Source organism: Aedes aegypti, chromosome 3, assembly GCF_002204515.2.
Source record: "Aedes aegypti strain LVP_AGWG chromosome 3, AaegL5.0 Primary Assembly, whole genome shotgun sequence".
NCBI lineage: Eukaryota > Metazoa > Arthropoda > Insecta > Diptera > Culicidae > Aedes > Aedes aegypti.
The window spans coordinates 153,943,014-153,960,797 of record NC_035109.1 but is presented as its reverse complement, the minus strand read 5'-3'; the positions used below and the strand labels follow the sequence as shown (position 1 = coordinate 153,960,797).

At 36.8% G+C, this 17,784-nt stretch overlaps 2 protein-coding genes across 3 annotated transcripts in view; both read left to right on the top strand.

Moving 5' to 3' along the window:
- Nucleotides 1–313: 313 nt before the first annotated feature.
- Nucleotides 314–2,847, top strand: LOC5564156 (short-chain specific acyl-CoA dehydrogenase, mitochondrial). Its single transcript, XM_001648454.2, has 2 exons — nucleotides 314–549; nucleotides 1,557–2,847. Exons 1-2 carry the CDS (start codon nucleotides 519–521, stop codon nucleotides 2,741–2,743), a joined length of 1,218 nt encoding a protein of 405 aa, XP_001648504.1. The 5' UTR covers nucleotides 314–518; the 3' UTR covers nucleotides 2,744–2,847.
- A 2,042-nt stretch (nucleotides 2,848–4,889) lies between these two features.
- Nucleotides 4,890–17,784, top strand: part of LOC5564181 (TBC1 domain family member 10A) — a 61,482-nt gene continuing 48,587 nt past the window's right edge. The window contains exons 1-2 of one of the 2 annotated variants that reach the window (XM_021853798.1): nucleotides 4,890–5,176; nucleotides 5,582–5,924. The gene's annotated coding sequence lies outside the window, so the exon portion shown is untranslated. Of the gene's footprint in view, nucleotides 5,925–17,784 lie in introns of both variants that reach the window. The other variant, XM_001648453.2, reaches the window with a different exon arrangement.

Genomic DNA, 17,784 nt, shown 5'->3' with positions numbered 1-17,784 from the left:
CGGAGTGAAATCAAAATATTGAATCAATTACATACGAACAAAGCAAAATGAAACTTAAATTAAATAACCTAGAAGACAAGTAATGTAAAAAATAAATAAGTTAAATTTATAAAAGTACACATGAATTTTTAACTAACAAGATGCTAACAAGCGTTTTTGTATTCTATCAGAGTTATACTATCTTATCGTTGGCTACTATCCCTTACTCCAAGTTGTTCCCCATCACCCAATCACAACATTCTCCGCGGCACTATTACAACCATATGAGCTTGGCTTTTCTTCACGCGTAATACACACGCGTGGAGCCAGTAAGTATATCGCCAATCGCCATTCAATGTTGATAAATAAGTTCGCGAACGTCTCGCTGAAGAGGTTCATTCACATGCAAAGTCACACAGTTCAACCTGACCGGGCGGCGCACAGTCCAGTTGGATCGAAGTTTAATTTGTTGGATTCGTCGATTACAGTCAGATAAGTCATATTGCGTCTGAGACCCACCTAATTCTCCCAAAAGAAAAATGTACTGTGCTAAAATAATTTCCCGAATAAGTAAGTACTGAATGACTCCACATTATTAGGGTGTGGCCTATTTTTCGAAAGTTCTCAACATTAAAAATTCACGTGCTCTTCTAATTTCGAATCATATGAAAAGAGAAGCATCAAAGTTTAAGCCAAAAATATTAAAATTTAGAAGTGAAGCATGCGTCTTAATGGAGATTTCTTTATGCCATGGAATATGATATACAATGAAGTCTTCATAACTTCATAATTTTGAATCTTTTAGCACCAATCTCTCCAAAATTAAGTTTATGAACATCAAGTTTGACTAAAACTGTAAGTAGTAAAAGTAAAAAGTTGTGCTCCAATCTTTTCATTACTTAACTAAAATAATTGAATTTTGTTTGTTTGACCATAACTTTATGAATATTCAACCGATTTCAAATCTTTTTACATGCTTTTGAAAATAGTTCCAAATAGTGAAAATAAAACATAGGGGGCAATCACCCAGAACCGGACTCCTAAGCCGATAAATTTGTAATTCTAAAATGATTGGTTTTATAACATATTGTTCCTCATTCATGATACATGCTATCATTTTTTTTACGTGCAAAACTCAATTTAAAAATATACATACGAATTTTGTTTTTCAATTTTGGTGGTGTATTTTTGTACTAAATTGATCAATCTTGAAAGGGTGCCCTCAATACTCTATACAATTTAGAAATGTCTCGTAATTCTGTCAATGTGTACCCAGTTTAATGTTTTCACTTCAGCATGCGCCACTTAAAAATCCTAATACTTTTTGAGGTTTCTCTTTTTCTATGATCTGAATTCAGAACCTAAGTAACCAAATGGCATTTTTGCCCTGAATGCTAATATTGGGCTTTTTTATATAGCTGACATGCCCTACATTGACCTTACAATAGCCCTATAAATAAAAAAAGATAATTAGCGGGCTAGTGATTACTTGGGAACTTTCGGTTTTGAGAACTTTTGAAAAATAAGTCGCTCCCTACTCCACATCAAGCACCTTATCGAAATACCTTCATTTTCAGGTTTCAAACCATGGACGAGCAGAAGGTCCATTGCATGCTTGGCAGCGCTTCCCGAAACTCACCAGATGCTCCAGAAAACGTGCCGAGACTTTGCGGACGCCGAGTTGATACCGATCGCTGCCAAGGTCGATCGCGAACAGTTTTACCCGGCAGAGCAAGTGGCCATGGCCGGAGATCTGGGGCTGATGTCGATTGTGCTCGATGAAAAGTACGGAGGAACCGGACTGGACTATCAGGCGTACGCTATCGCTATGGAGGAGATTTCGCGGGGTTCACCGGTTGTAGGCGGGACGATGTCTATCCACAATTCGCTTTACCTGGGACTGTTGGAGAAGTACGGCACGGAAGACCAGAAACAGAGGTTCATTCCCGGCTATACGGATGGGAGGAAAATTGGATGCTTCGCCTTGTCTGAGCCGGGGAATGGTTCGGATGCAGGGGCCGCGTCAACCACCGCCACGTTGAAAGGTGATCGTTGGGTTTTGAATGGAACCAAGTGCTGGATATCTGGAGGTTATGAGGCGGGAAACGCTATTGTCTTTGCGACTACTGACAAAAGCTTGAAGCACAAAGGCATTTCGACGTTCGTGGTACCGATGGATTCGAAAGGGATAAGCCGAGGTAAAAAGGAAGATAAGATGGGACTCCGAGGTTCTTCGACGTGCCAGTTGATATTCGAAGACTGTGAGATACCTAAGGATAACCTTCTTGGACAACCGGGATACGGGTTCAAGATCGCTATGCAGGGCTTGGATACCGGGCGCATAGGAATAGCTGGACAAGCCCTAGGAATCGCGCAAGCTTCCTTGGAATGCGCAGTAGATTACGCAAACAAACGCGTAGCGTTCGGCAAGCCGATTTCCAAGCTACAGGCCATTCAGATGAAGATTGCCGACATGTCGTTGCGGGTGGAGTCGGCTCGACTGCTAACGTGGCGAGCGGCTTGGCTCAAGGACAACAAGAAGCCTTTTACCAAAGAAGCTGCGCAGGCCAAGCTTGCCGCGTCGGAGACTGCTACGTTCTGTGCTCATCAGTGCATCCAGATCCTGGGAGGAATGGGATACGTTTCCGATATGCCGGCCGAGCGATATTATCGCGATGCTAGGATTACGGAGATCTACGAAGGCACGTCGGAGATTCAACGGTTGGTTATTGCTGGGCAGGTTATCAAAGAGCTTTCGAGCTAGTACGAAGATGTAAATTACTGCGACTGACTTACTTTGTAAAATGTATGTATTTTGTTATATTTTTTTCTGCTAAAGTTAATAAAAGTGTTTTGTTAAAGGATGAACATGTATGCATAAGAGTGGCGGTACAGTAGGATGCCGATTTAAAAAAAAAGACAATTTACACCATCTTCAGCCATAGGCTGCGCAGACTGAACATAACTAACATTAGACAACGGACACACGGAACGACCAGTGGACCAGTGAAGAATTTTTCGTTTGACGAAAAGTTTTCTCCGACTTGGGCGGGAATCGCACCAACACTCCGTTGCATAATACGCCTAAACGACTGACGCCGCTAACCGCACGGCTACGATGCCCGATTTTGGCAACAAAGTCGAAATTTTCAGTTGCAAAAACGGTACCGTCCCAAAATCGGAACCCATTTATTTTTCATCAATCGGTTTTAAGAACACACTTAAATTATTTCACGGATTCCTGTGAAAACTCAACAGCTGAACAGGTCGGTGAAATAAATTTACGGAGTACGGTAAATTTTTACAATACCGGGTACCCCCGTTGGTTTGACCATATTTAATCTAAACACTTTTTAATTTGTACCCCGCTAATTTGCACATCGTTCAGATTAAAAATGGTTCAAACGTCATTTAGCTCATGGAACGGAGTAAAGTGAAATGGTACGCTGTGGAACAGAACGCAGAATCAAAACAAAACAGTTAAAGAGGTAGCCAGAAACATGTTTCTAGGGTGACTAGATGTTCAAATTAAAAATAAACCCCCATGGTTTGCATGAGGTATCGTTCAAATTAACGGGGGTACACTGTATTCGGTAAAAAAATCACCGGTATCCGTAAAATTCCGACGAAATTACGGTGTTTTATTTCACCGAACTGTTCAGCTGTTGAGATTATGGTGAAATTCACCGTAATGAGCAGTGTGAATATCATTAGGATGTTGTTACATCATCTTTATGAAACCATATGATGGCCAGACTTCGAAACGGTCAATTTCGAAGCTGATTCCTGTAAAGTACGACTATGCTATGAATCTATAGACCTGTAATATTAATTATGACAGTCGTTCCTATATGTATTTATTATCGCCTAAATGTATTTAATGATTTTATAAAATTGGAAACTTAGAGTGGAATGAGTTCTCATGATTGATGAATGAGAAAGATCATGGATTGGATTTATGAATTCATGATAATCTTCTCCCTGAAATTTTATAAAACTATCAAATCAAACGGTTTAGATTTTCGCCTTATAAGTTTCGCCACCCTACATGCTTTTTATGCTCGCTTCTCAGAGATGCCCAATTCACGTATCGTTCTCACTTCACTCATTCACCATAGCAATAATGGTGAGCTCTATTAACGGTGAGCACATGTGCTCACGACGATGTACGTAATAGTGGGCGTACGAGTTTCGAGAGACTGCCGCTATCACTGTAGGAATGTTTTTATATACATGGTACAGTCGTCCCACAATATGAGAATATCTAATCAAATAGAGCTACAATTGTGGAGAACACATTTTACCTACGTGAACCATTTAAATTATACAACATCACAATCAATAACAATATGCTTAGACATATTTTTTTTTTCGATCCCTATGAATTGAAAGTAAAAAGTAGTTTTAAAACTTTTTCTGCAATTTTTTTTACTCCCTACAAATTGTATGGAATCCAAAAAAAAACAAGCCAATCTTCAACGAATTATGTTTTTTTCTGTTACACGAAAAAATCATCTAAAATATCGTTGGAAAGCTGGGAAACAGTAAAGTTTTCTAGTATACTTAAACCCGACTAAATTGTCACTTACACCCCTTTGCGTTTGAGTCCCTCATTTGAGGGACATTTGTCAACCATATTCCATATATCTATGTCGATTCGTAACTACATGCTCACCGGATAATGATGGTGTAAACTGGTCGATAGATTTGAAATAATTTTGTCTGTGGCGTAACCATGATTTTTCATCATATTTATTTAATTCAGGAAAATTACCCTTAGTTGATCCATAAGTGTAGGGTGACTGTACAACCAGTCAGGCCATCCTATTGGAAAAGCAATCTGGTTTTGGCGAGCTGGCTTCAAGGTACTAGTGTGCGGAGATATGGTGTGCTCCGTGTTTCCATCGACATTATTGCTCATTGCTCAGGTCTCGAGTTTGTATGGGAATGGTTAGTCTGTTCAGTGCTTTTTCGGAATAAGGTTCGTGTTTAGTCCGCGAGAAGCTGTGTGAAAGTGGGAGAGACCTGGAAAAGTTTACTGAAAACCGATCGATATTATTTGTAAATATTTCCATGGAACTGGCGCGACTAGTTGATATTTTTACGAACATTTTTGCGACCATTTCCGCGGGTTGCTGAGGTTGGAGATTGGAAGCATTCGATTAATTCGGAACAAGTTCTGAACCCACTGGACAAGGTGAGACCACGTATCTCTGATATTCATCGGGCTGGACGTGTATGAAAAAAAAACGCGAAAGAATTCCGATGAAACAAAGCTTGATATTTAATGTGTAGAGGTACCTTCATACGCGAAGAACGAGTACAACACACGTCCAGGGTGCACAATTGCGAGGCAGCCACATAGCATACATTATACGGGACGGGACGGGACAGTCAACAACCATAACGTTAATATTCATCAAATAAGTGAGAGGTGATTTTCCGTTTTATTATATTTTGTCTTTCAACGACGACGACCAACGCAAAACGAAAGTGGTCAGTGTGCAATGCAATAATGGTGAAAATCAGCAGCATAAATTTCGACCCTGTATTATTGTATGGTATGGTTGATATGGTGCAGAAAATGTAAATGAATCCACAGCTCTCTCCGCGACCTCAACTAGAAGCAGCAGAGTGGCGATTGAGAGTAATAATACATGATGGAAAGTAGTGATCGTCAATAATTGAAGTGAAGGAAGAAGCAAATGATAGTAGTTGATGTTGAAGTGATTGCAATTTACGCCCCGAAGGAATGTGTGTACTTTCAATTGAGTGTTGACTAAACCATGTGTAGTCTATTATCATTGCGTTACTGTTACTGATAAGCGCGTGCACGGGAGATAACACGCACGCAAACTCGCCGATCCGAATTAGACGGGGGTTGCAACGATGACGATAAGTGATCCGATAACAGCCTAGCTCCTAGAATCGACTGTTTGTTTTTGGTGAGTAACTGGTTTCATCTTCATTCTCCTAGTGTTTAACCTTCTGTCTGGGCCCTAAAAAAGAAGTTACATTGTCTGTGACTTGGGGTAAATTTACCCCAATTTAAATCGTGATAACATTGCGAAATTCAAATAGCTTGTAAAATAAATATGATAATATCTGAAAAAAAGGATAGGTCATTAAGCGTGTTACAGTATTCGTAAGAGATTGACATAGCAATTTCGTTAAACATCTGCTAAAACTTTGCTCATATTATTATGAAAGAGAGTACCGTAATCTGGGGTATCATTGATCCCCTTTTTGGTCATTTCTTAAAGATCTTATTTGAAAGTGCAATGTGGCAAGTTTTATATTTTTAAAACAAGTACAGTGGGATTCCGTTTTTGGCAACAAAGTCTAAATTTTCAGTTGCCAAAATCGGAACCGTGCCAAAATCGGAACCCATATTTTAAATTTTATTTTTCAACTATTGGTTTTGAAAACACCATTAGAATGTTATTAAATGATCCTTATGGAATCATATGGCATCGAGACTTCGGAACGGTTCACTTCGTAGCAGTTTTCCGTAGGGTTGTACTATGCTATGAATCTATAGCACCGTTATGTTAATTGTGACAAACGTTTTACATACTTTTTCAATATTTTTTTGGAAGCTTTATGTACACTATTACTATAAGTGGGCCTCGTAAAATAAATAATCGCATAAGTGACCTTTATTCAAAAACTCGACATTTTCTTAAAACTGTGTAAGAATACGAAAGAAAAAAATAAAATGTATTACTGTGTGCTTACTAAGACGTATTTACAAAACAAAAGCGCTGAGTATTGCAAAACGACATATATTTTTTAATTAGATGAACATTAAAAATCAGCTTTAACGTAAAATTTTACAAAATTCATTAAGTTTAGAATTGTTCCTTTAATATTTGTTTTTTGATAAAGCATTCCATAATGAATGATTGACTGTAGCCAAAAGGGCAAACATAAAAAAACTTAAACATGAGGTGATCCATAAATGTGGCTTGTAATTTTGTAGAATATAATTTTGCTTGAAATGAGTTATAATTGAGCTTGACATATGTTTAATATTTACCTTATGAGATCAACAGAAATTTACAGGATCCCGCTATGAACCCTCAAGAGCCTGATAGGAATCTTCAGGTGCACGTAAGGAATCTATAGGAAAACGCTAGGGTTCTGAAGCATCTTGCTAGGAATTCGTAGGATTTTTGGATTCCGCTGCGGTATTGCTGAAAATTCTCAAGTCTCCGATAAAAATTTTCAAAAGTTTATAATTATTGGGCTACCGTAATCCGGGGTATCATTGATCAGCGGGGTAACATTGATCGGAATGACTCATCTCGTAAAAAGTTCGTATCATCATTTATTGATGGAACATTTCTAAATCATGAATGGTGTTTCTCTTTCTCATATTCATGTGCTAATGAAAGTGAAGATTTTTGCGAAAATTGCGTTTACCTTATGCGTAAATTTGTCAACTTTTCGAAACAATGATTTCAATGGGTAAGGATGACACTACCGAAGATTCATATCTCACACAAGTTCTGCAAACGATATGAGCAAGGGAAATACAATTCTTCCTAAAAATAGCATCGCTGAAAACGATTCCGTTATCAAAACTTTCATAAGTATGCTCAATTAGGTAACATCAACGATTTACTGTAAAGAATATAGAATTCCCTAAGGAAATTGCCTACCTTTAGGCGTATTCCGTGGTTCGAGGTGCTTTTAATTTTAAAATAACTCAAAAAAGAAATGAGTTGTAAGCGTTTGGCCTGAATATTCGGCTTCGGGGGTGATGATTTAAATTAGTAACGACATTTTCAATATTACCGAACGATGTTTGCATGGGTGATCAATGTTACCCCGTATCAGCTAAATCAAAAAATCACTTAAAACATTTTTTTAAACATGCTTAAATCTTTCAAAAAAGAAAATGCAGTATATAGTCACGAGCTATGGGTGGCAGTACTTGTTTTAAAAATATAAAATTTGCAACATTTGCATTTCCAAACGAAATATTTAAGAAATATTCAAAAAAATGATCAATGTTACCCCGGATTACGGTACCACTAGCACTCATCAAATACCTCTAGAAACCTTTTCAAAATCACCAAGATTTCGCCAGAAATACTCAAAATATCACTAATAATCCCCATTATCCCGCTAGAAAATTAGAGGATGCTTTAGCAACCTTAAGAGTTTATTAGGGATCTCCAAATTCCAAATTCCTCAATTATACATTCTCAGGATCCCGCCAGAAACCCTCAGTCTCTTCTATAAATCTGCAGATATCCTCAAAAATTCGTTAAAATTTCTAAGAAGTCCATTAAGAACCGAGAATCTCCAAAGGATTCTCATAGACCCAGCTCGTAAGGAATATTTTGATTATATTCAAACCCGTATCCTTGATTAAAAATCTTGTATAATATTCTGGATCGTCTTTTAACAAACCTAGCTTCTTACAGAATCTCTAACAAAAAAGGAACGCAGCTATAAATAGTTGACGCAGATAGATCGATATTCCTATCAATACCGCAGACAAAAAGTTAAAACACTGACAATCGTTTTTATCGCACGCTTCAATGATATTATTGAGAATAAAGTATAGTTTGGACTGTGTTCGTATTTGTCATGGTGCCGGTGGAATTCTTGAAAAAATAATAAAGAATGTAGTAAAATATGCATTCTTTTCATAGATTTTATATTGACACTTCTTCAATTCTCTAGAATAACGCAATTTATTTGATGAATTTTCTTAAAAGCCATGATATACGACATTTTGCTGTATTTATATCTATTACTGCGGTATGTTTTTAGTTAATCCATAATAATAAAAACACTGAGCCTAAAAGTTGAGAAGAAACTTATGATTGTAACTCTGTGTGAGTCATATGATTTTTTGTTCCTCTTATATCGGTGCTTGTGCTCAAACAAGCTGTTCCAAATATGTAGAAAAGTGTTTTTTAGAGTATCCCCTACTGGCAGACCCAAGTGGGCTGGTCACTCAATATTAATGCCTAAGAAAAAATATTGGTCTCCAGTTGCGATACAAGTAGAGATTATTGCCCTTATGAAACGTTTCGAATACATGACCAATGACCATCCCGAAGTAAATAAGCGCGGGGAGCCCCTAGTAGTTGGTCATATTTAGGGGAATATCGACGAAAATGGAGCTCTGGAATGTAATCGGTGTAAGATGACCTGTTATTCAAATGACTAAACCAACAAACACGAAAATATTTACAAAAATTTACAAATTTTAATAGTATTCACAAATGTTGCCAAAAACGGATCCATTTTGTTGCCAAAATCGGGGGGTGCCAAAAATGGAGCATGCCAAAAACGGAATCCCACTGTACTGGCACGCATCGCTCGTGACTTTATACTGTATTTTACTTTTTTGAAAGATTTAAGCATGTTTCAAAAATCATTAGCGGTTTTTTAATTTAACTCATATGGTGTAACATTGATCACCCATGTAAACAACGTTAGGTGATGTTTAAAATGCCATTACTTACACAGCGTAACAAAAATAACATGTTTGCGTGTCTCAAGAACCAAACTATGTGTCTCTAGTAGATTTGGGGCTGCTGAATCTGATGCCGTTCTCAGAAATGTTCCAGCACGTCACAATTTTTAGCTACAGGTCGCCAAAGTTGTACAAAACACTGCTTTTATTAATGTTTACATGAAATTTAAAGTACAATTTATCATACTTTTTTGTAATCTAATCCACCAAGCATGCAAAATTGAACTTGAACTTTCATTTCAGACATAATTTGATAGAAATTTCGCGATTAAATTTCGATTAAACCGATTTTTTCAACATGCTTGCAGTCTCCATACAAAATTCTTCGTTTCATCTATATGGCAAAATACAACAATTCTCTAAACCATCAAAAAATAACTTTTCCGTATCGAAAATAATACAAACTTTGATGATAAGTATTGTTATACACATAAAGTTTGAATTCAGTGGCAAATTAAGCCAATATATTACCTTACAAGCTGGGAAACTTGCATGCAAGTTGGCTGAAATAGTCATTTTTTGCATTTTCAACAGTCAATATCTCAAAAACTGGACGTGCTATGATATTTCTGAAAACGGCAATGGATTCAGCAACCCTTAATTAAGTGAATAGCGGTATTTTGGTGCTGGAGACAAAAACGTGTTCCGCAGTGTTATTGAAATCATGCCCACTGAAGCCGAATATAATGATCAAAACTCTTACAAGTCATTTATTTTTTTGAGTTGAATTAAGCTTAAAAACACCTTGAACCGCAGAATCTAGGCGTAAACAATGTTCTAAGGCAATTTAACATTCCAAAAAGTTATTCGTTAATTTTATCCAATTGCATTGGCGTAGGAACAGGAGGGGCCAAGGGGGCCTAGCCCGCTTATTTTATGTTATAAACTATAGTGTTAAAACTCCGCTTGTCTCACACAGCATTAGCGTCGCGGTGTAGACTTCAGTGAATCTCGCGTCAACCGAAATTTTAACAGTCTGGTTGTCGTGTGATTGGTTACTGTTAGAACTAGCTGCTTATTGTATGCGATAAGCGCTAATTTTTGATATTTCCGATGTAAAAAAAATATCGTGGTTAAAAAAAGCGTCAATATCCTGGAAATTTTATTCCCAAAATTCGTTTTTTTAATAATCCAAGTAATGCTGTTTCAGAATACAGCAGCATATTCGCTGCATTATGATTTCTCATGAATTTGGAGGATACACTGCTCGAGATTTCCAGTGATGATGATTTCCATTGTGAGATTTCACTAAAGAAATCCATATATTAAATTCAACTCGTCTGAAAATATTTTATTTGAAGAATAGAGAAAATTACTTAAGGAATTTCTCAGACAATACATAGAGGGAAATTTTGTCGAAAAATAAGGCTTAACTTGCAAGGAATTTCGGCATGGCCAAGTTTTCTTCAGATGAATGGCAGATCTGGTGTTACAAAATGTATAAAAATCGACCATAGTGTTTCATTCCAGCATTAAATTCTCTTTTTTATTTTGAATCAATTTTTTAAGTATACGTACAAGAATAAATTTATTGATTAAATTATAATTTTACAAGAAAACTTATTGTTTAAAAATTTATATGATTAATTTTCAACAGACGTGTAGCAAAATTTTTCAAAAAAAATCTTTTCGATATTCTCCATACAATTTTTGGTATAATCAAATTCCTCAAGGCTTCAGAACTTTTGCAAATCTCTTGGTAATCAGTCAAATAATATTGTGGGACTTGTTCATACTTTCAAAGAGAATTCATCTTGGTGCACATCCATTCCTTCTATATAAAAAAAACCATTGATTCTGTCAAATCTAACACTAAGATAGTTCGCTGAAAGTTCTACTAGAAATTTTGCTCTAAATTTATTCAATTAGTTTTCCCAAAAAAATTATGCCAAATTCTTCCGTGAAGTTTATTAAAAGTCCTTAAAAAATATTTCCAAAATAAATTGCGTCAAAAATTCTTCTGTGCTTTAATCTAAAAATTTTGCCTTTTTTTCAAGAATTTGAAAGAAAATTGTTTTTGAATCATCAGATAAAATTGGTAAAAAAAAACAGGAAAACTTTTGCTTCCGAAATTAGCATAGTGATAAAGGAAACTGTAAAGAAACATGTAGCAAAATAACTGGGAAAGGGAAAAGGGTTTATTCATAAAGAAGTTTATCTTGATCTTCCTGGAAATACTTCTTCGGGAACAATTTTACCAATTATTTAAAGAGGTTCGAACTATCCTGTAATTTACATCTAGGGAAAAGATTATAAATCACCTTTCATTGTATCTTTGCTTCAACCTGTTTCAATATTTTATTGTTTCTCCTTCCTTCGCATGACGCTTTGAGGAACTTCGTACAAAAATCTTTCCTTACTCCAAAACGAAACATTTTAAAGAATCTAATAAAGGGTAAATTATAGAAGTTTCGAAAAATTGCAGAATTCTTATGCGTGTGGTTCCTGATTTCTGAGTCTATCAGGAATTCCTCAAAACAAAAATAAAACAATGTAATGCAAAAGTTTCCCCTGAGATTTTAAATCATTAAAATCTTACATTACGAATTCACCACAATATTTCTTAGGTAATACTTAAACGAATCTCTAATATTTTTTTCGGAAGAATCTTAGGGAAACAATAATATGATTTTCTAAGAAATCCTTACAAGCGAAATCTATGAGTATTTTCGAGAACGAGTTTTTGAAAGATAAGTTGAACGCAGGGTTGGGAAAAAATCTGAAATTCATTCTACAGTAGCCAATCAAAGCCAATCGCAGTCAGCGAAGCCAGTGAAACTCACGCCTATCGCTACTGTAGGCAAAGAGCCTTGAAAATTGCAAAACACCCGTTGCTAAGGGCAACCCAAAATTACTGTAGAAAAATGTTCTATTTCCCGCTGCATTTCCCGCATTTGGAGCCTTCAATGACACTAACGATTTAGAAAATTCATGCACCCAACATAGGCTACTTGATGAGATTCACGTTTTTTGAACTACTGTACTGGGAAAGCCACGTGATTTTCGCGAAATTCAAGCATACTACTATTTCCATTTCCAGCACTGGTTGAACGTATTCCGCTAGGAATATTATAGTCATGTATAATTCTTTGAACATTTATTTTACGGTATTTTGAAAAAATGAAAAGAAATATTTTCGGGACAGTTTTGTAATAATGCGGGATGCTGCTACTTGATTTTAGAGACATCTAAAAAATAATTATCTGTGAAAAAATGCAGACAGATCTGCGGAGAACTTCTCTGAGAAATCATGAATAACATTTTCCCAATTGAATTCTTTTTAATTGCTCATGAAATTCTTGTGGTATATTACGAGGAACCTGGAGGAATCATTTATATTTTGCAGGAAGTCTGGATAATTTTCGCAGCCATTTTTTTTTCCAAAAAATGGTGTTGAGAAACTTTAGGAGCAAAGTTGAAAATGGCGAACTTTCTGAAGAATTCGAGGAATGAATCGTTGCTTGAGACTCCTACATTTTTTTACTTTCTCCTATTTTTGGAGAAATCCTCAGTAGTTCCTGAAAATTCTAAACAAATTATTAATGAACAACTGGAGGATACTTTAAACTAACAACTGGAATTTATATGTAATAAGTACGTAGAGGACCTTCCAGGAGAAACGATTAAAATAATTTATAATACCGTTTTGATTCATATTACGGACACTTAAGGCCTTAGTGAAGTATAACTCAGCATAGAGCATACAAAATAAATCATTATGTATGATTTCTCAGCGTTATCGAGCGTCGGAAACCCTTAGCTTTCGTATTTGGAAAGAATACGCTCCCGCAACTTGAATAATTTTAAATAAATCGAAATGTTTGGCCTTTTCGTGATTTTTATTCTGGACGCTTCCTCACTTTTGTCTCATATTTCGGACACTTTGATTCAAATTCTGGACAGCTAATGGAAAGCATTAATAGAAAAGTCAAACTATCAGTTGAAGTCGTCAAGTCACTAAAGAGACGTCAAGTCACTAAAGAGAGGCAGTTGAACATTATAAGTTAGCATAGATTTATATAGAAAAAGCTTATTAAAACGAGCCTCGAAAGTGAGGACTTTCGAACAGCAAAAATTGAAACATTTCGTGTGAAATGTTTCCCATACGAAGTAGTGTCCGGAATTTGAAACTGTCCGTAATATGATTCAAAACGGTACATTCTGTGGCGGAATACTTCAAGAGATTTTCAAGCAATTCGATATAGATTTTTCGAGAAATTTTCTGGTGAGATCAGCAAGTCTAGGAATGATATTTCGTGGGAGTCCTAGGACGAACTCAGTGAAAACTGGTAAAGGAGTTCTTGGAGAAAGCACTTGTGGTGAAACATCTCATAATCCAAAGATGGCCGCCACAATGCACAATGGACCGAATCAACATTTTAGCCGGAAAAAAAAGTGTTTTCATTGTTCTCGTCGACTTTAGACGTTCGATGTCTCCAGAGAAGTTATTCGTAAGAGAGTTTTGCATCTTTTAAGAAAAAAGTTGAATAGTGTGGCCCTTATTTAAGTTAAAATTTTGACTCAAATTTTTTTTGTTTGATGAAATTTGTGGCTGCACTCTTCTGCAAACTTTTAGAAAACGTTATTTTGAACAACTTTGTGGAAGATACTTTTGATCTAACTCTTCATTTGAGCTAAGTAAATTGATTTTGAAAGTTTTAAATTAGGTTGGACCCGAAAAACAGTTATTTTTGTCTAGCTTTCTCATTTTCAGTTTTACGTGAATGTGGTCTTCAGAAGAGTTGCAGATTAAGTAAAGATACACATGTTTGATGAACATCGCAAGTTTTTAATTCTTGTGATTTTGAAGTTATAAGCAAATTTAAGTGAAAAACTATGAAATCTTTAGATGCTCATAACTCATGGAGTTGGTTCGATAAAATTTTTCTTTTAGTGGCATTGAGAAGGCCATACAATAGGAAACTTTTGCTGCAAAAACTGTGAGAACGTATTTTTTGTAAATTGAGAAAATTCAATTCAAAAATACACTTAAAAAATTCGAAATTCGCATGTTACTCACAAGATTTTAAAGTTATGATTGGTGGTTTTTTAGCTTCAGAAGAATAGTAAAGGTTACTAACACACACAGTTTGTTCATAAAAATGAGAATTTCTGTTATGCGAAAAATAATGTTTAACTTTGAAGGACAGCTTTTTAAGGAATTTTTGGAAATACCAGATGCATTTCGTTATAGGCTTGAAGTTCAATAACATTGTAGAAAAGTAGACACAGACACAGACAGCCGATTATGATATTGTTAATAAATAAAAAAGATATAGCACAAACAAGGTGTCAACCTCGATATCGAATCAGAGAACCATAGTAAATAGTTATTTATGCAACAAGGTGCAAAATGATGATCTTTTCAGCACGAGTTGTACAAATACGACGAGTACTGAAAAAATCGAGTTTTGCAACGAGTTGCAAACAATATTTTTTGCCATTACGAAAAATGCCGTTACAGTTGGATTGATTCTTGGAGCATAAACATCTTTCGAGAAAACCCACATGCGCATCAATGCGTAGTAACAACTCAATATTCCTCAATCAGGTAGGCTGTGAAATTATTGTCACAAATTTTCATATTTCCGTTGCTGACTCTATTTTCAGGCTGATCAGGTAAGTCGCTGCATATAATTTTCTAATAATATGACAGCTATTCTCTATGTGCTGGATTGTCTGCACGAACCGTCGCATAAAGCCCGACTTTCTTGAGAATGAACCGACAAGCTCTACTGCCTCCTCTATATCCGCAAGACGATTGTGCTCCAACAAAAAAGTACCACACGGTCAACTGGATTCCGATTCTATATCCGTTTCCGTTGTACTATCCAAACCCGGTTCAATTCGGATCGTCGGAGAATCAGAACCTAGTTGACTTATTGATAATTCCAGAGCAATTCGATAAAATACATATAGAGGCAATCCGGTGACAATTTGACTACTCCAAAAACAGTGCTGAAAAGTGCTACTTTTCGAAACCGTTATCAGTGCTGAAAAGTAGCACTTTTCAGCACTGTTTTTCTTGGAAGGAAAAGTAGGCCGTTATGTTGTCCATTCTCTTTATAAAAAGTAACTTGATATGCAACGGAATTGCAAAAAAAATGTTTTCATGGCTAACTTGGATCGCAGTTGCACTGGTTTTGTGTTCTGTAATTCGATACCTCCCTAACTCGATTTTCCCTTCAATAGGCCTTTTCATGTGACAGGTCCGTCTATGCATTTGTTTACATCGATGGAGGACCGGTGCTAACCAGGGCTGGCATCAACTCGCACAATGCGCGCAAAGAGCAGAATTTAACCACTGCACAAAGAGGAGACAGACGCGCGCAAAGTGTAACAACACGAACACAATGAGGACACGCAGTAGGAAAGAGAGTGTAAGCGATTACGCAAAGAGTAATGCTGACGGAGTGTGTTGGCAAAACATGCTCAAAGTGTACACAATTTGGCTCTTTATACCTTATATTGTAAGTTCGGTCAATCGTTAGAAAATGCATTTCGCCGAAGTTGGATTTTTCTTGGAATCCATGCAAGATACCCTACTTTGGAAGTAGGGCGCATTCGAGCGCATCCAGATGCGAATCGAATGCACCACTTCCGAAGTAGGGTATCTTGCATGGATTCCGAGAAAAATCCAACTTCGGCGAGGAACCATTTCTAACTTTTTACCGCGCCGACAATAACATGGGTGTTTTTGAAACGAGGCCAACGAATAGATGTCGGATATCGATGTCCGTAGTTGTTTTGGAATTCAAGATGGCGACTTCCGGGTTGTGAAAAGCGCTTCAAACCCATTCAATATGGGTATTTTTGGAACGGGGCCGACGAGTAGATGACGGAAATCGATGTCTGACGCTATTTTGGAATCCAAGATGGCGACTTCCGGTTTGTGAAAAGCGCTTCAAGCCCCTGCAATATGGGTATTTTTGGAACGGGGCCGACGAGTAGATGACGGAAATCGATGTCCGGTGTCGTTTTGGAATTCAAGATGGCCACTTCAAGTTTGTGAAAAGCGCTTCAAATCCATGCAATATGGGTATTTTTGGAACGGGGCCGACGAGTAGATGATGGAAATCGATGTCCGGTGTTGTTTTGGAATCCAAGATGGTGACTTCCGGTTTGTGAAAAGCGCTTCAAACCCATGCAATATGGGTATTTTTGGAACGGGACCGACGAGTAGATGACGGAAATCGATGTCTGACGCCATTTTGAAATCCAAGATGGCGACTTCCGGTTTGCGAAAAGCGCTTCAAGCCCCTGCAATATGGGTATTTTTGGAACGGGGCTGACGAGTAGATGACGGAAATCGATGTCTGACGCCATTTTGGAATCCAAGATGGCGACTTTCTTTTTTTGCAGGGTGACCAGCGCACCGGGAAATCGGGAAAACCGGGAAAATGCCGGGAATTCCAAATCACCGGGAGAAAACCGGGAAATATGCGGGAATTTCAATCAACGCCGGGAAAATGTTGCATACTAGTACTTATGAAACTTGCATATAGTGTTTTCATGAAGTTTCAAAAAGCATTTCATGTTACAAAATACAATGTTAGGGTGTTATCTTGCAAAACCAACTTTCTATGAATCTTAGCTAGAAGTCCATCCACTCAATACTTAGGTTTTATTGCTAAAATCTCCTCATCCTTAGGATAATATTATTTCAATCATTTTTAGGAACTAACTTATAGGAAAGTTTACCTAATTTTTCAAAAACATTATTTCTATGAATTTGACATAAAAATATAGATAGAACAACGCTTCTTTTTGGAATTTTGAAAAAATATCTTTTCGAATATATAAAGAATATTCAAAACATATGATCGTGACAAAAGATTTGATATTCGCTTCTTGTTTGACAATGCTAAAAAATATTATAAAACTCTAATCCATTCCAGAATTATGTGTTATTTTGTCAGAAATAATTGTCCAGAGAAAAACTATATTGTGGGCTTCGTGGCCGTGCGGTCACTGTTACCAAGCATTTAGCCGCATCGCTCCAAGGAGTGTGGGTTCGATTCCCGCTTCAGTCCGGAAAACTTTTCGTCAGGAACGTATTTCGACTGTACCACTGGGCGTTGCATGCTAGTCCGTTGTCTAGTGTGGTGCTTCCTTCAAAGGGCTAATCGTCCACTTGGAAGCATTAACGTGTCGGTGTCTTTCATATTCTTAAGTTGGCTAGATCATCATACAAGCCGTGGTCAAACTTTTAACGGCACTAAACATTTTCATAAAAATAATAAGTTCCATGGTGAAGTATGCTGTTCTGCAACAGAATTGGTCAAGAAATTTTCTACTGCGAAATG

What these genes read in the sequence shown, in the direction of transcription:
- LOC5564156 (XM_001648454.2), top strand. Translation starts at nt 519, where the DNA reads ATGTACTGTGCTAAAATAATTTCCCGAATAA. An exon ending in TAAAATAATTTCCCGAATAA is followed by an intron (nt 550 to 1,556) that starts GTAAGTACTGAA and finishes CTTCATTTTCAG; the next exon opens with GTTTCAAACCATGGACGAGC.